General features: G+C 32.1%; 1 protein-coding gene across 1 annotated transcript in view; it reads right to left on the bottom strand.

Moving 5' to 3' along the window:
* The window catches only part of Pcnx1 (pecanex 1), a 151,168-nt gene that overhangs the window by 72,972 nt on the left and 53,402 nt on the right, over window positions 1-24,794 (bottom strand). The window contains exons 7-10 of the mRNA XM_019204323.2: window positions 19,306-19,438; window positions 13,028-13,212; window positions 1,630-1,720; window positions 496-553 (exon numbers count right to left, since the gene is read on the bottom strand). Of these exons, the coding sequence (XP_019059868.1) occupies window positions 496-553; window positions 1,630-1,720; window positions 13,028-13,212; window positions 19,306-19,438 (467 nt within the window). The remainder of the gene's footprint in view (window positions 1-495; window positions 554-1,629; window positions 1,721-13,027; window positions 13,213-19,305; window positions 19,439-24,794) is intronic.

The following is a 24,794-nucleotide window of genomic DNA, read 5'->3' as shown; positions in this document are numbered from 1 at the left end:
CATTAAATTCATCTGTATATATCTGTATGCACTGCTTATAAGGATTTCACTCATTTGTCTTTTCTAACCTGAATATACGTATATATTTTGAAGGTAAAAGCCATGTTTTTCAAGCCTTACTATATCTCATGTCTTAATTTTTACACAGTAATGTCACTACAACTACACCAAATCATAATACTTAACATGAGGATGCCAAATGGCATAATTAAAAACTGCACAGTCATTACACCTGTTGGACCATTATATATTCTCAAAATATGAATACGCATTTTGGGGGCATAAAAAATTTCATGGTATCTTGTTTGTTTCCTAGTAAAGGACTTATTAAGAAAGATCTGTTGTAAGAAACAAAGGTGATTTTGTGACCATTTTCAACAAAACTGTCATTTTGAGACTTTATCAATTTTTCTGATTTGTACAGCTATCTACATAAATATACTTTTCAGATTTATCTGAAAATATAACATGTTATAAAAATAATGAAAAACCTACCACATCATGTGGATAAAATCGCACTGAGGTAGAACTGGATACATGAGAGTCTGTGTCACTAAAAAAAAAAATGGATAAGAAGTCAGAGAATAAATAACTGGTCAAACAGTTGAATGAAAAATAAATGGTTTAACAGTTAGATGATATTCACACTAATTTCACTTTTCGAAGTCAACTTTAAAAGGTAAAGCAGCGTTTCCTAGAGTTGTGTATAGCACCTGGGCAGTGTCTGTCTCCAAATCTCTTCAGAAAACACTTTTTGGACAAGTTACCCAATTTCTTTCATGCCTCAATTTTTTCATCAGTAACACAAGAGCACCTGATCATAAGGTTCTTGTGAAATCATTCAAATGAGATAATCCAAAGAAAGCTATAACAAATTACCTGGAACCATTAAAGATGAAATATATTTAAGCTACTACATAAAATAACCTAGAACATGAAAGTTCAGTTTCCACAGGTCAGTGAAATTTGGACTTCAAAACTGAAGGCTCTTCCACATTTATAAGGACTCATTCTTCTCTTACATTACACTAAATACAGTAAGTGTTTTCATTTCTCTACCCTTATAGGTTTCTATTGTTAAGAATGAGCTAACATCAATTCCAGTTTAGTAATTTTTTGATAGTAAATTCTTAACTGGACTGAAACAATTTACTTAACTGAGTAACTGCAAAACCCTACTGCCTTAAATGGCCCCTCAAAACTTAAAAAATGGGCCACAGTAGTGGCACACACCTGTAGTCCTAGCACTCTGGGAGGCTGAGGCAGGAAGGAAGACTATGAGCTCAAGTTCCACCTGGAAAACTTAGCAAGACCCTGTCTCAAAATAAGAAAAAGAGGAGTATGGGGCATCTGGGGATGTAGTTCAGTACAAAAGCCCTGATGGCTTCAATTCTCAGTAGCACAAAAACAATTTTTTTTAATTAACGCACAAGTTAATTAACTAGAGTTAGCCACTCTAAAGGATACATAAGATTTCAAAATATGCTGTACACCACAAGTATATGCCACTTCTATCAATTAGAAAAATAAAAAAAATTTAAGCAAACTTTTATTTCCTAAAGCTTCAAGTCTTTCAACAGGCAATGATATGTAAGCATATATACACTCCTAACATGTCTTCACACATACCAGATATTGGATGCTCTTCTTCCTGCTGGTTCAAAATTCACAAGTGACATATCACAGCCACCAGTCTCATAGAGCGTAGAAGAGAACTTACCTAGCAAATAAATGATTTTTTAAAAAAGCCGTTAACATTCTAATAATTTTTCCTTCATGATACAGTAAACTTCACAACTTTTTACATTTTAAAAGTCATCTTTTTTCCAAATTATCTTAAAAATAATGATCTACATGTAATTCAGCACAACATGAATTCAAAAAGAATGCAAGACGCTGGGGTAAGATGCCAACATATATAATCAGGTATTAGTAGTAAAGGTCATTTATGTCAGCTTTCTCTTTTCTCCTACCAGCATATTCAAGTAGTCCTATGAATTAATCTATTGTTTAAAAGTCACCGCCCTTGCAGGTGGTGAGTGGCCCTTTGCAAACCTGCTTAAATTTGAGATAGTTCAAACTTCAAGACAACAAAGAAAAGAATTTTTAAGGAGAAATGAAGTGTCAAAAGGAATCTAAGGAAGTTCAAGACACTGAAGAAGTTCTAATGTTGGTCATAATTAAACTACTTAGTGAATATGTTAGTAGTGTGATTTTATTACAAGGAGCTCCATGAAATATTTAGGAATAGCAATTGTTATATCAGACTATACAAACTGATAAAGGTTCAGAAATTAAATATGGTTACAAATGTATAAAGATATAAAAGAAACAGGAATTAAACGCAATTTCTCAACTGCAAGACTCTGTTGCAAAAGTCCATATATCTATCAACATGGCATTTTCTTAAATATAGTCTGCTTCTGTCTTACACAAACATGGCAATAACAAACACCTAGCTGTCTTAAAATGAATTTAATCATACAAAATGATTTTTGATAACAGAATTATAAAAATCTGGATACTGCCTTAAATGCATTTTTGAGGACCTATGGAGCCACATCAATAGTATGAAGGAAGTATAAACAAATTAATATAAATTTCCAGGAGGGCAACAATGAGATGTATAATTTGGCAGTCAGCTATGGATAGTCCAGGCTGCTTTTCAAGAATTTGAGTTTTCTATTTTAGCAGCCAGAGTTACTGAGGTTGTTAATAAATTTGAAGATTTTAAAGGACAGTATCAACTTGATGGCAAAGCTAAAATTCAGATTTGTCCATGCCTATAAAACAAAAAGGATTCAATAAGAATTTTTAAAATTTAAGTGCAATATCTGAAAGAAATGACAAAAAGAAGCCATAATATGCTAATAATATAAGTAAGAATTTACAGAACATTTCAAATATTTCATGCTTTAAAAGGACTGAATGTAGGAGGGGGAAAAACTTAAGACTGAGTACTTTCTATAGATCAAGAGATAGGATATGTAAAATTTTATTTTATTATGCTGTTTTCTATAGCAGCATTTTTTTCTAGCCAAAATAATATGTTTCTGAGATAAATTAAGAAAAAGATTTTCCAAGCCAGGTATTTAGCTCAGTGGCACCATGACTGCCTTGCAAGTGCAAGGTCCTGAGTTCAATCCCTGGTACCGACAAAAAAAAAAAAAAAGATTTTCTATAAAATACTCAGTTCAGGCTGGTGATTTAGCTCAGTGCTGCTGCCACATCCCTTGCAAGTGCTAGGTCTCAAGTTTGATACTGGGTGCCAAAAAATAAATAAAATACTCAGTTCATGTGCTGTATTTGTTTTCAAGGAAGGATTATTCAGCATGTGGATTATCTCATTCTCCTTTCTCCCCCTTGTTTTTTAGTCATGATTAACAAACAAACATGAAATGACAAATGCTGTCAACTAGCCAACTTCTTAGAAGCACTACTGATAGTTTTCTTCCAGTGGTAGAGAGTGGGCTGCAAAAATTACTAGTAAAAAAATTAAAGAAATATTGGTACAACTGAAATTTTAAAATTTTAATTTTAATTTTTATATTCTTTTCCTTATTATAATAATCAAAAATTAGTTGTGCTATCATAACTAAACTTTCACTAACAGAAAAAGCACTTGACTAAAATCATAGGTTGCAAAAATACTGAATTTTTATAAACTCATGTTAAATAACTGAATCACAAACTAACAACAGGGAGAGTTTGGCTGCTATGTATGAAGTCTAGTAATAAAATGCATTCACTTCTGGTGTGGTAACATGTAATTCATATGTATTTTAGAAGTAAATTAATTCTGTACTCTATAATAGTTTAAACTGTTGCACTATATTTTGAGTAAGTTTTCCAAAGGACTCATAATATAAATTTTATTTTATTTTTGTATATTACAAATATTTATATACAACTAAAATCAACTAATTTATGTACAACTAAAGATAATGTCTTCATTATTTCAAACTGAATAGTGAAAAAATATTGTCAATTTACTATATGTTGTCTTTTAGATATTTAATATTACACTTACATAAAATAGCATTTTAAATAAATACAAACATAAAATAACAAAGAGCTCTTCTAGACAGAGAGCTAGAAAAATTGAGTGTTTTATTACTTCTTAAATCTACAACCCTGAATGCTTCTATGCAAACAAGTGACCACCAAATGATAACCCTCAGTAATTTAAACAGAAGAATAAATCATGTCTAAAGCTACGACTTTAACAGACGTGCATAACTTTAACAGTGTTTTATTTTCTTCCTTAAGAAGCTTGTGTTTGACTACTAAACTTTAGGAACATGCCCAGGCTCTTAAACACACATGGCACTTGTCAGAACAAACACACTGTAACCAGGCTTCATGGTATAAGAAGCCAACTTAGCTACAGAAAAACAGTTCCATGTCCCACTTTATTTTTAAGTATGGCACAGGACAGCATTTAGAAGCAAGAAATATGATTTAGGAGATGAATCAGAGAAAAAAAGTCATAATAAAAAATGTACAGCTTGAAGATTCACCAAAAATTTTGGTAATATTTTAATGTACTAACCTACCAAATACAACTTCAAAAATAATTGAAACTGAAAAAAGCATATATGTTGTTGGTTTATAAAGGTTAAGACTATCTTAATTTAGCCCAGGTGTGGTGGCATACGCCTGTAATCACAGAACTCAGGAGGCTGAGACAGGAAGATTGCCATGAATTCAAGGCCAGCCCGGGCTTTATAATGAGTTCAAGGACAGCCTGGATCACAGAGCAAGAAACCTTTCTCAAATCAATCAATCAATCTATCTTAATGTAGAGTAGCTTTCTTCTTTATTTCAAATCAAAACTATAACCATATTTAGACTTAGATTCAAAGTAAAGTATACCATAGCTGAGTATGGTAGCATATACTGGTAATTGCAGCACTCTGGGAGGCTACAACAGACAGATCCCAAGATGAAGCCAGCCTGTACAACTTAACAAGACACTGTCTCAAAATTTTAAAAAAAATTTACAATGGCTGGGGAGGTAGCTCAGTGCGAAGAACCTGGGTTCTAAAAAAAAAAAAAAAAAAAAAGTAAAGTGAACTTTTATTATAACCTTATTTTAATATTATCCTGCATTAAGAAAAATATTTCAAATTAAATTATTATTTAATATAAACCAAAATGAAAAGAGAACATTAATGAAATATGTCCTGTTCATGTGAGGTAATTATAAACTAAGCCATCTCATTATGATACAACTTCAAGTTCATAATTAATTATATGTGATAGAAAAGCTCTGTCATGATTTAAGGAGGAAAAAGGAATCAATTTCTGACAAAATGTATGACTAGAAGCTGAAATTTCAGATTCATAAAAATTATATCGACCATAAGATAACATCTTTAAAGAAAAAAAGTTGGGCATGGTGGCACACGCCTGTAAGTCCAGCACTAGGAGGCTATGGCAGAAGGACTGCCAAGAGTTCAAGACCAGCCTAGACTACATATTGAGTTCAAGGCCAGCTGGACTACATAGTGAGAGCCTGTCTCAAAAATAAAAAATAAAAAAAAGTTAAGGTACCCGGCATTTCTCATTCTTTTTGTTTTTGAACTTGGGACCTTGCACTGACTGATGAGGCAGGGGGCAGCACCACTGAGCTAAATCCCTAGCTCTCATTCTTGAATATTCAACAATAAATGCAAATGTCCACAGAAATCTGTTAACTAATCACTTTTTGAGTAGGACAATTTCAAAGTAATCAGAGGTCAATAAATAAGCGATGAACAGGAAGATGAGTAGAACTGGAAAAAAGACCAAGGACACGCTAATCATTTGCCTGAAGCTACAAAGGGCACAACAGACAAATTCTAAATACAAACTAGCAAGACTGATAAAAGACAGGAATAAATGAGATTCTCAAACTTCTACCAATAAAAATCCTCATCACTTGGCAGAGATTAAGCACATCAAAAATTTTATGAACAGTATTCACCTAAGAAACTTCTACTGCATACCTAATGGTCTAAAGACACCTATACATCTTGGAAAGAGGTAGTTAAGTACAAGAATGAATCACTTTCTTCTGATCCTACAAGTACCAACAAAACAGGCTGTTCAATTTCCTGGATGATTTTCTTCTTCGACCTTCAACCCCGCCATTCATTCCATATTCCCCAAGTCTAATCTTAATATCCTGTCTTAAATGACTTGTCACTTTTTTAGTATTATTCTTAGGACAAGAAAGGGCCACAGAGCAAAAGGAGATATATAAAATAGGAATGTATCCTATGGTTTTAAAAAGATTGTTAAGAGTACTGCACACAGCTACATGACTTAGTAATCAAATCATAAAAATACAGTACTGTGTTTCTAATATCACAATAACTATTATATGTGCATTTTAATTTATTTTATTTGTACATGTCTGCAGTTCACTCCGTGTACAGTTGTCTTGAAGAATGGCCACATGTTCATATTAAATGTTTTTCTTTTTAATCCCCTTCCTCTTATTATTATATTTCTAAGAAATCCTTTAGGATCAGTTCTCATTTCCTGGATAGCACTCATTATTATTAGTGGCAACACTGCACCTTTTAGGTAACACCTTGACTTTTCACCCATACAGAAATGACTCACTGTAAGTGCTACTTATAGGTTAACTGGCTTGTTTCTCCTGAGAGCAGAGGCTAACAATTTTTTTCTACGGAGAGCCAGATAGTAAATACTTTAGGTTTTGTTGGCCAGGTAGTCTCTGCTGCAACAATTCAAGTTTGCCACTATAACATAAAGCAGCCACAGAAAATGCATAACATAAATATGTATTTATTTTATTTACCAAAAAAAAACCAAAAAACAAAAAACACTGAGCTGGGCCTATCCCATAGGCTGTTGTCTGCCTAACTAGAACAAGAACCTTGGGCTCCTAAAACCTCTTTTAATTCTGCATCTTGACTGTGATGTTTCACAGGTGTACATGTCTCATAAAACTCAGTGAATTGTACTTGTTAAGTGGGTGATACTTACTGTATCTGAATTATATATAATATATATGTGTATATATATAAAACATTAAAAAATTAAAGGAGAAAAGGTCTAGTCAAGAAAAAGTCTGTGTAGATGAAGCATGACACAAATGTTGTCACTGAACATCACATCAATCACAATTTTCGAGATCGATGCTCAAATTTATTATTTTGTTTTGCTGTTTCATTACATAATATTACTAATCAAAAGATTCAAAAAGTGTAGAAAATAAATTTATTTACTCCCCAAGAATAAGCCACTGCCAATAGCATATTCTGTGTGCTTTTAAATATTTTTTAAGTATACTTTATCCCAAAACAAAGGGATCATTTTTCATACACACTGTTTTGAAATTTCCCACTAAAGATCAATAATATAGATACAACATCTGAATATTACATTATCAATCATTATGAGTTATGAATTATTATTTGCTATTTGCAAATTTTGAGTTAGAAGATATGGGAGTTTTGGTCTCCAATTCTAACGTCTATACAAAAATGTTCTGTCATTTAGCAGTCGCTTTCACCAAGACTTTCCTGACAATGGACACCAGTACATTGCAACAGACAAAACATAATCTCAACCCTGCTTTTAATTTCCAATTAAAAAATTATGAGCCAGATTGACTTTTGGACCTGTGACCTGCTTTTTTAGACTCACTTTTACATCTTTTCTTTGAACTACCAACTTTTCTAGCAGGTCAGTGATTTTCAATTTACTGGTATAAAATTCCTATTACCTTATTATGCAAAAGACTGATGACTGATGCCCAGTGTCTACCTTCTCCTTATTCGTTATAGTAACAGGACCTTCTTTGACTGAATTTCAGTTAAGCTTATTTCCACCTAGATGAAGGACAGCTTCTTGCAGCTGGACATTGCCATGTGACCATATTAGGACAATGATAGTTGGGAAAAAGTGAAAGGAACACTCCCCAAGTCATAATCTCAAAGTAAAAGTGGTGTCCCTGACTAACACATCTTCTCACCCACTCTGCATTTCTCACCCACTGGGAAATTTCAACAAACCGTGAATTACTCAAGGCCAGGCAGGTAAGCCATATGTGGAAGATAACAGAGGCAAACTAAACACCAGGGATGGCTCCCATTAGACAGCTATGACAGAAATATGAACTGCTTTTATATTTTCTGGGGGTATCTCTATTAAATAACATAAACTATATTGCCAGTAATGCATGTATTAATGGACTTTAATCATTTTAAGACTGTTTAATGTTAGAAGGCAGATAACCTAGTCTAGTATTCAATAAATTCTTTACATCATACTAGCAAGAGCCAAATCAGATATCTCAACTAGTCCCTGTTATTTTCTGTAAAATTCCTAAAGCAACTGAGGCATCCAAAATTGAAATAATATTCTAGAGATGTTCCACAGTAAGAGTGATAAACTTCTGAACAAATGGTTGGAATAGAGGGCTGGGGATTTAGCTCAGTGGTTCCGCACCTGCCTTGCAAGCGCAAGGTCCTCAGTTCTATCCTCAGTACCATCACCAAAAAAAAAAAAAAGGCTGGAATAGATAAATTTATCTAAGTTTATCTTTAACTCACAATTGTAGGGATAAAACAGGTACTCTCAAACCCTGCTGGATAAAAGATAAACTGTCGTATGTTTTTCATAAAGCAATTAACAGTAGTACCTCAAAGCTCCAATAATTTTTATTCTTATGGACTGAGACGTCTACTTCAACGTATTTATCCTAAGAATTAATCATAGTAATACACAAAGGACTTTCAGCACAGCATCTACTACAATAGAAAATATAAGGAAACATCTTAAAGGCAAACAACAAACAGTTAACTGGCCAAATAAATTATGATATAGTAATATTTTATCAATAGTATAATAACATTTATCTAATAAACTTACTACTGCTGTGCACAGTTCTAATTGCTTTGCATATTTTAATATATACAGCCTTCACAAACGTGTAAGGTAGGCATTATTAGTGGGCCCCTTTAAGTAACAAGGAAACTGAGGCATGGGGAGAGAAAATATCTTGCCCAAGGCCACATAGCTACTAAGTGGCAAAGCTTGGATATGAAGCCAGGAATCTCGCTCTAGTCTATTCCACTATACTGTACTGCCTTTCAAAGATCTAAATGACAACATTTTATGCAGCATTTAAAAGAAAATAGTTTATAACATGAATGAATGTTCAGACATACTAAGCAAGATACAAAACTCACAATAAATCCCAACTGTTTTAGAAAGTTATATACCTATTTAAAAAGACTAGAACAAAAAAACTACAAAATAGCGGATAACTTGGGAGTGATGGGATTATAGATGACTTAATTTTCTTCAATATATTGCCCAGTATTTGTAAACTTGTATTTCTGTTCTAAGGCTGGAGAAAAATATATTCTACCAAAAAGTTGTGAAAGTAGAATATACCCCCTATACCTTGTAACACTTCTTTCTAGATAAAATGAAGTATTTTTATTATTTCAATAAAATAAACACTTTACACATTCATTTATATATCATTATACATGGTCTTTCCTCTCCAAAAGAATCAAAAACAAAATTTAGCATTTTTGTACTCAAAGCAAAAAAAAAGCTGTTGCAAAAATAACACAACTTTAAAATAAATGGAAATGATCTACCAGAACATAAGAAGCGAAAGTATAAACCCTGATGTTCCAGGCAGTCCTTTGATTCTGTATTTATAGTACACCAAGACATGTTTAGGATTCAGCTCAAATGCACAAAGTAATAGAGTATTTTCTAAACACCAACACAAACTCTAATAAAAGTTACTAAAGTATTATAGATAATGTGTCTGATTTTTAAAGTAAACACTTAAAAGCCTCCAAATTACATTTCTGCTTAATAACACACAGCTGCTATAAACTGCTTAGTAAGAAGGACAACAGGGTTTTGCCAGATTTCCTTTCAGTCTTCTAGAATTGACTACCTTTTCAAGTTAATAAACTCCAGAATAAAGCAGACTATCTCCAACAATAATCTGTCAATACTTGTACAGAAGTAAAACAAACAAAACCCCTCTGAAAAATCAATTTGTGTCAATTTTTAAACCCATAAAACATTAACCAAATTCAATCTTGTATTTATATCTTGACAAATATGAACTTCCTTATGTTCATTTCTTGTCTATGTTGTAAGAATAATTTTTAAATTTTTCAAATAGAGACAAAATTAAAATTTTACATACTTTACAAGATATATCATCACTACTGCCATCAATTTCTCTCTCTCTCGCACACACACACACAGAGGCCAATCTGTCCATTCTGTTACTTGATCTTACCTAGACATCTCCCTTGAGATGTGTTGCAATGAAGAGTATAATTATCAACTATAGGGGTATGTTTCATCATTGCATCAATTTATTAGTACTCATTAAAAAGGAGAATTAACATAAAAATGGAAAGTGATCGCCACAGTTTATAGAAGCATCTCAGTAAATACAAAATAGACCTAATTTTGGCAATGAATCATAGCCTGTTTTACTTAGCATTATTATAGTTTAATTTACAAAAATTATGACATATTTTAACAATCAAGTCTGATAAAATACTCATCAGAATGAACTTTAAGATGTGAAATATAGTACATGAGAGGACTTGAGAAATTCTCATGGAAATTTCCTTTTCAAAAATGTGAACTTCAGGGCTGGGGATTTAGCTCAGTGGTTCCTCTGCCTGCCTCGCAAGTGCAAGGACCCAAGTTAGATCCCCAGTACCAAAAGAAAAGTTAACTTCAAAATTTACCCATCACTATGTCACTTGAGCTTTTTTTTAAAAACTAAAGACTTCATGGGAACAAAGTCCACAAGAAAGCAAAACATCCAAGTTTTTCATTTAAAACTGTATTACTTATGATTTGGTTTCCAAAATTGTGATTAACAATTATGCTTCCTGAATACAGATTTGACTGCCTCTGTGTGTGTGTGTATACATAGACATATACATGGTTTACATAAAAAAGTATAATACATATGTATGAATGTAATCAGATGTATATTTTACATGTATAAAGTGTATGCCTGTAAGTTTTCTATAGAAGCAGCTAAATCTGTTTGTTTTTGTTTTTTTGGTACTGGCGATCAAACTCGGGTCCCTTGTGCTTGCAAGGCAGGCAGTGGAACCACTGAGCTAAATCCCCGGCCCAGAAGCAGCTAAATCTGTAAGGAAACAATCCTCTATAAATATTCTATAATTGGCAAACAGCATAGCTAATATATTTGAGTATCTGGTACTCAAGAATTATCTTACTACTGTACTGTTACTTAAAATTATACAGAAAAAGGCCGGGATTTAGCTCAATGGTTCCGCTGCCTGCCTCGCAAGCACAAGAACCTGAGGAGTTCCTGGTACCAAAAAAAAAAAAACAAAAACAAAAACAAAAACACAGAAAATTAAACCATGCCACAAAAATATTCTAGTGCTGGACACCTCTAATCAGGTTTTAATCTACAGAATGGCAAGACAAGTCAAACAGATTTATTTCTAATAATCTACACATCTTTAAAATAAAGCTTTTATAATGAAAGCTTGCTTAGTCAATTTTTAACCAAACTAAGAATTTTTATTGAGGAAAATCATCTATTTTATTTCATACTTGATCTAATAAAAGTCTAAAGATTTGAAATGGATCAAAATGAGTCTTTTACTTCAGAGAACCTACTACCATAAAGCCAATGAACAAACAAACAAAAAAAACTGTAACTTTCCATTTACAAATTTGCAAACCTCTGTCCATGAGACTGAACTGGTAATAAGTATTAGTGTTATTACATAACTGATTATATTTACAACTAAAAAAGTATCCCACTTTCAACTAAAACAAGTAGCTATGCAAAACAACTACCCTTCCCTTGCCAGCATTCTCCTTAGAGGCTTTCTTCCTCTCCAAATTACAAACTCAAAGACAAAAATATATGAAATCACCACATATTCCAATGTTAAAAATATTTTAGATAACCATTTTCAAGTTTCTGTAAGATCTGCCAATGATTACTTTCATCTGCACACATATATACCCATTTATTAATGTTTCCCTGTAACTTATTTTTACAAAATGGAAAAGGATTCAATGAATAGATAGCACACAAAGATTTATTAAGCCTAATTTTGGAAACTTATACTACACAGCCTTGCAATTAAAGCTTCATGTGAACTGTCATTTTTATAAGTGAAAAGCAGTTATGATATTGATAAAAATCATATCAAATAAATGCTTTTAAATAAATATTTCTGAATAACAATATTTCCTTCATTATATTTACTTACATCATTTATTAACGTGCATTCTGAGCACAAGAATGCTCGATCATATACAGAAATCAAAATAGTATAAAATTCAGTCTTTAATCCACAAAAGCAGGTATTTGAGTGGATTTGTAGTATTACTGAGGCTTTATACTACAATACATCTCTAAGAATTAACTATTTAGTAATTTATATATTTGTAGATATATTCATTAGAAAAAATAAACTGTATAGTTATTATTTGATAATAAAAAAGCCATTATGTCCTCAGAATATTGCATTTACAATTATAATAAATCCTACAACTAGACATATATAAAATATAGTATACTAAAGTAAAGATTCTACACTAAGAATCCATTAAAAAAAAACACTTTTCTTTTCCTATATATAGCACAAGGAATTAAAAAAAAAAGTTGAGTCACTGTAACCTAAAAACAAAACAAAACAAAAAAAACAATATTTTTCCACACAGTAGAAGTACCTAGGAATAATAGACTTGCCCCAATCATTTTATGAGAACACTAAAATATACATTTATTAACATATTAACCACCCGTTATTAATGGACATGCTCAGAAGGGTAGAGACACACAAAAAGAAAAAAGAGAAGTCAAATCTTCCTTATACATAGGACAAATCCTATATAAACAATGCTCCTACACACAGCTCCAAAATGAAGCTATCTCAAGAAAGAATTACAATCATTGTTGCCCATTATCTGCCACATTAAACTTTTGTACCACCAAGATTGCATAAGACCTGCATACCAAGTTCATCGTGCAAACTGCTACCGCCTACAGCAGAGGCATTGTCATGTGATGCTTCTAAGTGGACACTCCCATTTCTCACCAGCAAGGAGGCACTAGCACTGAGCACTGCAGCCTGAGAAGGGGGACGGGACTGGACTTTGACCTGGGCTGTGGACTGCTGGCCTTGCTGACCATCTTGAAGGCTAGGAGAAAACATGGATTGGGGAGACATTACAGGAAAGAAAAGAGAAAACAATAGCTAGAATGAAATCAAAATAGAAAACTGATTTCACAAAGATACTTTTTCAACGTAACCAAAGAAAGAGCCAAGAAATCTTGCAAAATAGACAAAGTACACTGAGAATCTAAATGTTCTGGTCCTTATTAATTTGATCCATAATGATGAACTCCATAAGCATTTAATATGTATATAAATTGGTTAATCTGAAACTGTCTTCCATCTCAAAGCCAACTAAATTCTAGTGTTAAGGAAACAGAAAACAGCAAAGAAATGCGAATAATTCAGTATTTATGTTGGGGCTGGTGCCCAATAGTGAACCCTACTTCGCAGTCTCTACTTGAGTCTCAATTAACTCTAGATTTTTATTCCAAATATTCTGAGATCTCAAATTCATAGTAAAACAAAGTTTCTATGTAATTGAAAATCAGAGAACCTTTAACAAATGCAAACAAGATGACAATTTTAAATTTTTTTTAAAAAATCACTAACTAATATAAGACCCAGGAAAACTCACTTAACCAAATAAAATAAAAATGACCACTGGGACAGTGACAGAAGCAGACTGATACAAAGTATTATGTACAAAGGGCCTACATATTAATGAACTAATGCCACACATTTTATATACCAGGTGTTAGTTACCAATTATGTTCCTTTAACACATTTTGTTATTTTTTTTCAATCCATATTACAGTCTCATTAACAAGGATCCATCATTTTAGAAAAGATTAGTAATTTAGAAACCTATACTTTCTCCAAGGATTTTCTAGTCTTTTCCAAATTTATAAAATCTTTAGGATATTAAGCATTTTGTTATAAATTTATTTATTTATAAGATTGATTTTTCCTACATTATCTTATATTTTATAAATTTCAGATAAATTTTAATATAATATAGTCAAATTTAAACTGATGAAATTCATGAAAACATTTTCATTATAATCATGCATCATTCTCCCCATGATGCAACACTGCATTCTGTCAATTTAAGATTAAACAATCCCAGAATCTGTTACTAAAACAGACTTCCAGAACAAAAAGGATGAACTCATTTAATACTTTATCATTTTTAAAGGGACTGTCTCTAATCCCTTGAATTCAAAGTAATGGCTTCTGTTACTTATAAAACAAACCTATCTGCTCTAGACTGATCATGAACTAAAAGGCTAAGTAGAAAATACCGCATACAGTATATTTATTGCTTAGCCTTTTGGCTATGGCAATGGAATACTCAACCCTGTCTGGTACAGTAACGTGGGAACATTTAATTAAAAAATTTAGTTCCTCAGTCATAACGACCATTTCAAATGCTCAGTAACCAAGTACGTATTAGCTACCATAGCTAAGAGCCTACCTAAGTGAGCTGTAGCTAGTTAACTACCATCACCATATTGGATAGTGCAGATTATAGGATATTTCTACCATTATAAAATGTTCTATAAAATACCAAAAACATTCATTTCTTCAGGCTTCTTTTAGAGAGTACTACAAGTTTCTTTTAGAGTGTACTATAAAAAAGCACACAATCTAAGCAAAGTATAGGAATGCACGCACACAACATATAAGAATGGTAAGTTTTTTATAAATTTTTTCTGGGGGGTACTAGGGATCGAACTCAGGACTTTGTGCTTGCGAGGAAGGCAGTAGAACCACTGAGCTAAATCCCCAGCCCCAGAACGCTAAGATCTGACTTGGTAAAATTCTGACTTGTCAATATTTACTGGAATTATTTAAGCTATAGTTATTTTATAAGCTTATAAAAATATTTACTTGGTAACTTTTCTGGACTAGGATTTTTAATATATATTGTTTTTCAAGAAATTATCCTGAGAACAAAGTTTTTATTGTCCTGCATATATAACTGATGTGCTATTCTTCCTCAGGAGCTATTTAAACTTATCTATAAGCCTTATCAAAATAAACAAATTTCATTAGAAAACAGAAAAAATTTAAGTAATTCAAATATTATGTCCTTTCAAATTCAGAAAACAGAATTTTACAGGATATATATTCAACAAAATTTTCCATTAATCTTTTTCCACTTAAAGTTATAAACAAATGTGTAGTTAGATGTGCTCAGTGTGAGCACATTTAAGAATATACTATCTTCAACCCAGAGATGCACAATGTACATCCATATATACAAAATACTAGTCTGTACATAAAAATCAACTCTAGAATAAAGAAATCAGCTAAAATCTGTGATTATAAATGTCAAACTTCGTTTTTAACATGAAAAGCTAGTAATAAAATGTCTACATCTCTTTTTCAAGATCTTCAACAACAATAAAGCCTGTTATTTTTACACAAATTGTCAGGAAACATTTTCCTTGAAGGCTGCACGTCATTTCAAACTAAAAACTGGCATGAACTTATCTTTTTTACAGTTCCAATTATACTGTAAACCTATCAGTTTGAGAAAAGGTACTAACTATAACACAGCCAAAGGAAAGGTAGAAATTTGGGTCTATAATTATGAGGTACAACTGGTTTCACTGACATACAATCAAACTAATTAACATATCTAATTTCAATGACAGAAAAATAGTCTTAGTCTTTTCCCTCCTCTGTACCACTAAAGTGGTACTGGAACATTCTGCCTTATACTGCTGTCAGTTACCTTTGTGTCTTCCCAACTAAAATGTACTCTTGAGTTAAGGGTCTTGATCCCACAGACAAAAGTATCTTGAACATAGTACACAAACAACAAATATTTGGTGGATTTATGTCAGACCACAAAATGATCCCTCTGAGTTTTTAATCATGCATTTTCATGTATGACTATGACCTTATTATGTATCTTTCAATCTTATATTTTTAAAAACAAATCAAGTAAGTACACTAATGTTTTTTCCCTGACCTTAAATTACTGATGATTTCTCTCCACTCCAGTATATTAACTAGAATTCAAAAAAACAGGAAATTAATGTTAATATAGGAGTTTTAATATTTTTATTGTAATTTTAAAAATACTTGTTTATAGCTGGGTATTTAGCTCAGTGGTTCCACCACCTGCCTCACAAGCACAAGGACCTAAGTTCGATCCCCTGTACAAAAAACAAAACAAAACAAAACAAAGAGTGTTTATATGGGGTTTTATAACTAGAATTCAAAAAAACAGGAAATTAATGTTAATATAGGAGTTTTAATATTTTTATTGTAATTTTAAAAATACTTGTTTATAGCTGGGTATTTAGCTCAGTGGTTCCACCACCTGCCTCACAAGCACAAGGACCTAAGTTCGATCCCCTGTACAAAAAACAAAACAAAACAAAAAGTGTTTATAGATCGTGTAACTAGAAGGAATGTAACCAGAGGCCTACAAAATCTACCTACCAGTATAACTTAATTTAAAAACACTTAAAATATAAATAATTATAGGTGGTTTGGTGATGCATGCCTGTAATCCCAGCATCCAAGAGGCTAAGTAGAAGGATTCAGGGTTTGAAGCCAGCTGGGTTATATAGACAGTTTAAGGGTGGCTTTGACTATAGAATTATGCCCTATCACAAAAGAGGAAAAAATCTGAAAGTTTATTCTAATAAGCATTATAAAAAATATACAAAATCTCTGTTTAAGTTAACTGATGATTCACTCCCTCTCCTTACAAGCACATATTTTGAAAAGATGCTTTTAGAGTGGTCATTAAGTAATTCATTAAGTTTAAAATACAGTATTTCCAATTTAATCAAGGTTTTTTTTCTGTGGTTCCACCTACCTATAGTCAACAGCAGTCTGAAAATATTAAACTGAAATTTCAGAAATAAAAAATTAGTAAGTTTTAAATACCTCTGGATTAAGATACATTGTTATGAATGTTCTATTAAGTTATTAATGTTATCTTACTGTGCTAAATTTATAAATTAAACTTCATCACAAGCATGTACATACTGTAGGAAAAAATATAGTATACATAGGGTTCAGTATTATCTGAGGTTTCAGTTATCCACAGAGGGCCTTGAACATATCAGGGGATCATAGTCCTGTGCAGTAATTGCAATGAAAGTATGGTCACATCTACCCTTTTGGACAAAGAAGCTTTCCAAATTTTAAATGAACATTCTGTCCTATAATCAAAGATAAAATTACTTGATATTGAAAAACATTACTTCATAATGAAAAACAAAATATATTTTATCTGAATATTTTTACAATTACAAAATACAATTTCAGTAAGTTGATATTTCTCCTAATTCTTCACATCTAAATTTTGGCTAACTTATTTAGAATATATGCAACTTTTATATTGGAAATATCCTGGCACTTTAAGAAAAACTACATCCTAACTATTGCAAGACTACTTTCCAAAAATTCTAACATGAATCCTTTAGAAGTTCTACACCATATCCTAGATAAGATGTCTTTAAAACCACAAAGGAAGATGAAAAATACTATGTGACTGGCTGGAGATAAAACAGTAATTCTTTAATATTCCACCAGGCAGAGAAAGAAACTAATTTGTCTGCAGTTGTTTGGTCAATGAGATTCAGTAGGTGAATTTGCGGTAGAGAACAAAAGGATTTTTAAAGACTAAACATAGAAGGTTAAAAAATGTTTAAGAAATATAAATATGAAGCAAGTACAAAGGCAAAGAAGTTATCTGTGGCAAGTATTAATCATGAGGCAAAAAGAAGTTAGAAACAAAATAGAAAAAGAAAATGCTCAGTTCTTTCTGCATGTTAGGTCTAGCCCCAAATCCACCAGCAGAAAGAAAAGTTCCTTTAGGAGGAAAAAAAAAGGAAGTGGAAAGGAAATGGAAGGGGAGGGCTTGCAAAAAGCAATTTTCTATAACAAATATTTCTTTTAAATTGACTGTCTTACCATTTTTTCTATTTTATATATTAGTTTAATCCATACTACTTTTTTACATAATCATACATTACTGAATTAGGAACTTGACCTATGAAAGATGAAGCTCCCAGCTATAACACAAAATACAAAAAAAATTGAGTATGAATACTCAATTCTCAGGAGAATATAAAATGAAATGCTTAAAGAAACAGAATTTTGCTGCACTCAAGAACAAAGTTTTAAAAAGAGAAGGGGAGAGTATATCTCTTCTAGCCTACCACACACTTAACAAAAGTTATTTCATCAAATACTCCTCCTTCTTAAGTTGAAATTAAAATGTGACAGAAAAATAATTTGTATGGTGCTTTTGGACACAGAGAATAATAAAAGTATATAGTGTAATATATGCACTGCTTAAGCAAGTACATGTATTGATGTACATACTTTGTCTTTTTAAAACAAAGCATGTCTTTCAAATAGATTTTTACATTTCTTATTCAACACACAATCATCAGATTTGATGTAATTATGAATAAAACACTTCTAAAAATTTAATGGAAAATTATCCCTAATATTATAAATGGATGTTTTCTTACTTGGAAATATTAGAATAAAAATGGTTTGCTGAATACATAAAAAGGGATTGAGAAATAATTAACGTAGATTTACACAGAAACAGCAATATCCAAATGACCATACTTTACATAAATTAAATATTTTTGTTCCATGTCATTTACTAGATCCTGGTGACTGTGAAATAAGACACCAAGTTTAAAGCAGTATAAAATGAAATGCGTTATATTTTAGTGACATGAAATAATCAAAATGACTTATCAAGATGAGGTCAGTTATGTGTTATCTCTCAACAACTTCGACACTTAGTCCCATAATTGTTCATACAAAACACTGTCAAGACATTGGGAAGAACTAATATTATTAATTTGGAATAGGAAAAAAAAAAAAAAGCTAACTGAAAGCCTATTTACATTTGTACAATTACCCTAAAGTGATTTTTCTATTTAAAATTGGCAAGACCAATCCGACTATTTTACTTAAACACTGTAACATAAGGCATGCATATTGCAACAGGCTCATGACACATGCAATGAAAGCCTAAAAGCTGAAATGTACAGAAAAGAAAGGCTGAAATGTATAGAAAAGCAGCAAAGAAAAAGCTCTTCCGATGCTTTGTTGAATCTGACAGAAAAGGTTAGAAAGTTCGTTGCATGCATGCTAAACTTGGTGGAATTTAAAAATACCATACCTTAGGGGTGATCCGATGAGCAAGGTAGGAGGGGTAGGGTTACTCCCTGCATTGTGCCGGCGCCGCACTGCCTGGCGCCTAAATGTACTGCGTTCGCGGCGGAATGACACTGTCTCCTCGCTGGCCTGTGCTGCTGCATCAAGACAGACTTAGGTCAAATGGGAGCCTAGGTCAGAGATGTAAATAGCAGCTGAGCTTGTCTTTCTTTCCCCTGATGTCCCACCCTCAGGATTAAAGAGAACATGTCTACTTTACTCTAAACTGTTTTCATTTATACACTGTAAATCTGGTAACACAGTATGAGTCACTTATATAAAGTGAATTTATTTTTTAAAAACTGTGTCTCTGACCTATAATCTGACCTCTTGAACTCCCTTCAATTTCCTATTTTAACATTTCTATTGCTTTAAATAGTTTTCTGAAAGTCGCACTTTTTTCCCAGTCTCACTTATTTTTGTCCCATATTCCTCTATTCTTCCTTTAATTAAATCAGCCTTAAAAGTATTTGTTAGTTTCTACTAATAGGAACAGAGGCATTAGTTTTTTACTCTCATGAGAACAGAAAAAGCAGCAAATATATAGTAGTGCTCCTTGACTTATGACGGAGGTATACCTAATAAACCCCTCGTATAGTGATACCACCACAGGTCAAAACTGCTTTGCACACACCTAACCTACCGAACATAATTTAGTGGCACGTTACAGTACAGGGTATCTGTTGTTTTCCCTTGATTATGTGGCTGACCGGGCGCCTTGGCTCACTACCGCCACCCAACACTGAAATAGAGTACCGCATCACATATTGCTAGCCCAGGAAAAGTTCAAAGTTCAATACTCAAAGTTTCTACTAAATATGTATCACTTTTGAACTATCATACTGTAAAACTGAAAAATTGTAAGTTGAACTATCATACAGTAGGGACCCCTATACTTCATGGTAGATGCTAAGGAGAAGGCAGTAAATTTATCTTGCAGTATTCTGTGCTGCGGTTTTGGCAGCATTAAATGGAACCCTGACTTCAGGGCTATACAATTAGTTTATTGAAAATTCAAGATAATCTTAATATGTTTTAACTGCATAATACATTGGTACCATCCACATTTATTGAAAAACTATGGCCCTATTCCCCTGAAATTAGACAGGAAATATCAGCAAAATCTCAAGTACAGCATAGACACTCACAGTCTAATCTAGAACCCATAAATTACAAACTAAAAATGAAATACATAACAACGACAAAATCACAGTAATGGCTTGGTAAAATTACATAAATTTTACAAAATCATTCTAAGGCCTGGGTTTCTAAAGCAAATTGTGAAATGATTTTCATTCATTTGAATATAAGCTAACTGTTGTTATCTAATGAGAAAGACTATTTTGATGCTAAATATAATTAAAACAAAAGAAACTAATGCAAAAACATTCATCCAAACACAAAATTCTTTTAAACATAAAAATGTTATTTGTGATATAAAAGCTTGTGTACACAAAAGTTATATATGATCAATGAAAAAATGATGCTAGTTAAATTGGGTCACTTAGAATTGTGCAGTCCAATATAATACTTATCTATCATATTGTAATACAAACCCACTAGCTGCATGTGGCTAAACTTAAATAACTAAAATTAAAAATTCCATTCCTCACATTTTGAGCACCACACTTCAAGCACTCTACAGTGTGACAGCAGTAAGTGGACACCATTAGACACAGGCACATTCCTATCACCATGGAAAGCTGTATTTCAGTGCTAATTTAAAAAGTTAAACGGAGGATTTAGCTCAGTGGTTTCACCACCTGCCTTGGAAGCACAAGGTCCTGAGTTTTATCCCAGGTACTAAAAGAAAAAGTAAACAAACTAAAAAGTTAAGGTGCTGTTTTGTTAACACAATCTACAAAGTACTTGCAAATTTTGCCAATTCCTAACAACTACGACATCAATGAATCAACGAATGATCTATCAGGTTGTTACAAAGGAAAAACTAGGCATTATCGAAGAAGTTGATGAATGAAGAAAACAAGCCAGTTGAGGAAGAGATGAAAAATTGGATCTACTAATGTACCCTCAATATCAGTAGAGTCAAGATTACGGAATTAGAATCACTATTTAAAAACTCAATTCAACACTTATTTTGTGAGCTAGCAACAGTGGCACATACCCGTAATCCCAGCACTGAGGAAATTTATCCAGACATAATTTATGGGAGATAACCTAATCCATAAAATGTACTAAAATTATTCAGAAGAATTTGGAAAAAGCAGCATGTGTTCCATGAAATGCTGAGAACGAAAAGAACAGACAGCTTTCTTTACTAGCTTTCTTCTACTGAAGACTTGATTTTAATGGTGTTAATCTTAAGTAAAGGCCAATCGTTTCACAGTACAGGGATCAAAACCAAACAAAACATTTCATAATCTTTTAGTCAAAAAATTCTTTGTCTTTTCTTTTTTTTAGAAACAGATTTCTGGCTACTAATACACTATATTTTATCTATAAAACAGCTATAAATTATATTCCTTCCTTCCTTACCAGTTTTTAAAATACACCAAGGTAAAAAGTATAGGCATCCATTGGTAAACATATTAAAGTAAAGTTATGATTACTGCCTAAATTATCCTTTATAACATTCAGGGTGCAAATGCCTATTACAAGAATTTTCTAAATATTCACTATAACACCTGTCTTAATAATTAGGATCATATATTTCAACTGAAAACAGCATACTTTTCGTAACTTAAGAGTCACAGTAAAGAAAACTAAAACCATGCCCCCCTTAGGGATGTGCTGCTTGTATAGAACATGTCTAGAACACAGTCCAGTGGGAACCCAATTCTATTGGAGCCAAAAGGAGAACAAGGTCTCTTTAAAGCTTAAACCAATTTGTTCTAAGTTCACAGTCATTTAAGTTTAACATACTTGATGAAAATTCCCTTCTACCAGCCAATTGTAATAAACTCTTGAGGAATCATTTAACTTCACAGGAGAAAGAAAATAGTTCTTTAAAAATCTTTTAACTAAAGCATCAGAAGTGAAGGAGAAAATACTTCAAAAACTGGTTCTGAAGTTGGTATTTTGGTACTGCATATAATTCAGTACCTTCTGGAAAAGAAGAAATTAACAGCAAGAAAATAAAATGCAAATAGTGAATAGTCAGCCATTAGATACAATGAAAATTTAGATGTGTATATAAAGGAAAAAAATCCAAAGACATTCAACTGATTTGAAAACTATGAATAAGAAAACATCAAATATTTCTAAGGACATATAATTAAACTATATATATTTTATTTTTTAATTTTTTAAATTACAAGTCTCTGAGTTTCTAAATATTTATTTGCATTAAAAGTCTTCAAAATACTAAATTTATGTTCATCCTAAATGTAAGAGTAATTCAAGTAATTCAGCTTTTCCAGTAAAGTGATATAATCACTCAAGGAAATTTAAGCCAAAAGAAAATTCAAAGACAACCCACAAATACCTTAAAACATTTCAGCAGTTCTATTCAGATCTATTCTTGAAGATCACAAAAAAGTAAAATCCACAAAACATAATTCGCACCCCAGAAGTTCCTTCCCATTTATCTCAATGAGGTAAGGAAATTCTACATATTCTCTACCAAATTATTTAAATGCTACTATTTGTTTATATGGAGGTCACAGCAACAATGAAAATATTAAAGGCTATTAAGAGCAAAATCTGATGAGGGAGGAGATGAGGGTTGTCTAAATTCTATCTCAAAAACTAGCAAGTTCCTAGTCTAAATACATAGAGATAAAGAGCCCTCCTAGAAAACTATTTCAATCATACAGCTGGTTGATTATTGAGAGGAGTGATACGGGTCAGAAGTTACTTTCTAGTGGTTATGTAATGCTATAGTTGGCCTCTTGGAGGAGCTCAATTCCTATTAAATAAGCTAAAAATTTAGAAGATGCTATTCAAGAAAACTCTTCTTTTCAACACAAATCATTTATTATGGAAAAAATACATCTAGGAAAACTCAGAAGATAAAAATGTGTTTGGTAGGTACCTCAAAAAGATCAGAAAAATGCTATTAGGGAATTAAATTTTTAATAAAGATGACAAAAGTATAAAACAAGTATATATACATCGCAGAAAAATAGGAGATGTGCAAATATTCTGAAATAGTCAAGGTAAAAGCTATTTTACTTAGCCGGGTATGGTGGCGCATGCCTGTAATCCCAGCACTTGGGAGGCTGAGGCAAGAGGATCACAGTGAGTTCGAGACAAGCCTGGGCTACACAGTGAGTTCCAGGTCAGTTTCAACTACACAGTGAGACCCTGTCTCAAATGAATAAATAAATACGTACATACATACATACATACATACTATTTTACTTAATAAAATCACCACATAAAGAAATAAACATTCTAGTGATTTTGCAAAAAAATAAATCTGAAGAAAATTTTAGTCTAGGCATGCACAATCCATTTTATCTAAACAGCTTTTTCCTTTTTTATTTTCCATGCCAACCAAGAACAATGCTAACATCAACATGCAAATAAGTCTTCTAATAAAGAACTAAATGTTTTTAAAAGTGACATTTTCAGGGAGGCCAAGAACAACTGTAATCTACTACTAACTTCTAAGCATCATTCTGAACTAAAACAATTCTCATCTGTGCAAACATTTTAAATGATCACCCTATTTTTTGATGAGTAAATAAACTATAAACAATAAAATTATCAGCTGTGTTTTGAATTAAAGAGAATTTGCATATCCTTACTTATATTTTCTACAAACCCAGAAGCCAAGAAATATACTTGGTAGATGAAAAGCTTTCAAGAAACTAAGGGATAACTCTGCAGACTAATTCATACAGAATAATTTCTAAGATACTTTAAGAATGAGTTACTTCCATAGCTAGTTCCTGATCTTTTAAATCCTTTGCGAATGGGAATAAAATCAACCTTTTGCGACCTGGACTGTAGCTCAATGGTGCTGTGCTTGCCTGGCAAGTGCAAGGTCTTGAGTTCAATCCCTAGTTTCCCCACTCAAAAAATAAAACCTTTCCACAGAAAAGTTCTTTCGAATACAATTTTGCATATTTTTTTCAGGTAATTCACCTAATAAAGGGTTACTAGTGAAAAATATATATTATATTATACATATATACACACATATATAGTATAATATATAGTATATAAAATATATTATAATATATGTTATATATTACATTATATAGTATATAATATATACATATATATGTATATGTATATGAAGTAACATCTGAAAAGCTAAACTTCTGAAATGAAAAGGTACCAGTTTTTTACTTTACATAATGAATTTGTAATCTACAAAGCACTCTGACACTTGTAAGCCTGTCAATCTTACAGTTAACTGTGAGACAGGCATAGACAATTATGATTCCTGTTTTACAACTGAAGATGAGGAACAGATTTAATTGCTTGCCAGTGTATTTAGTCAGCAGTTAAAGGTATTTAAAATGTAAGTGATTCTTTATTCCA

This window comes from Fukomys damarensis, unplaced genomic scaffold (genome assembly GCF_012274545.1).
Source record: "Fukomys damarensis isolate Sample0158 unplaced genomic scaffold, DMR_v1.0_HiC HiC_scaffold_21, whole genome shotgun sequence".
Taxonomy (NCBI): Eukaryota; Metazoa; Chordata; class Mammalia; order Rodentia; family Bathyergidae; genus Fukomys; species Fukomys damarensis.
Note: the sequence above shows the minus strand (reverse complement) of the source record. Positions and strands in the feature narration are given on the sequence as shown.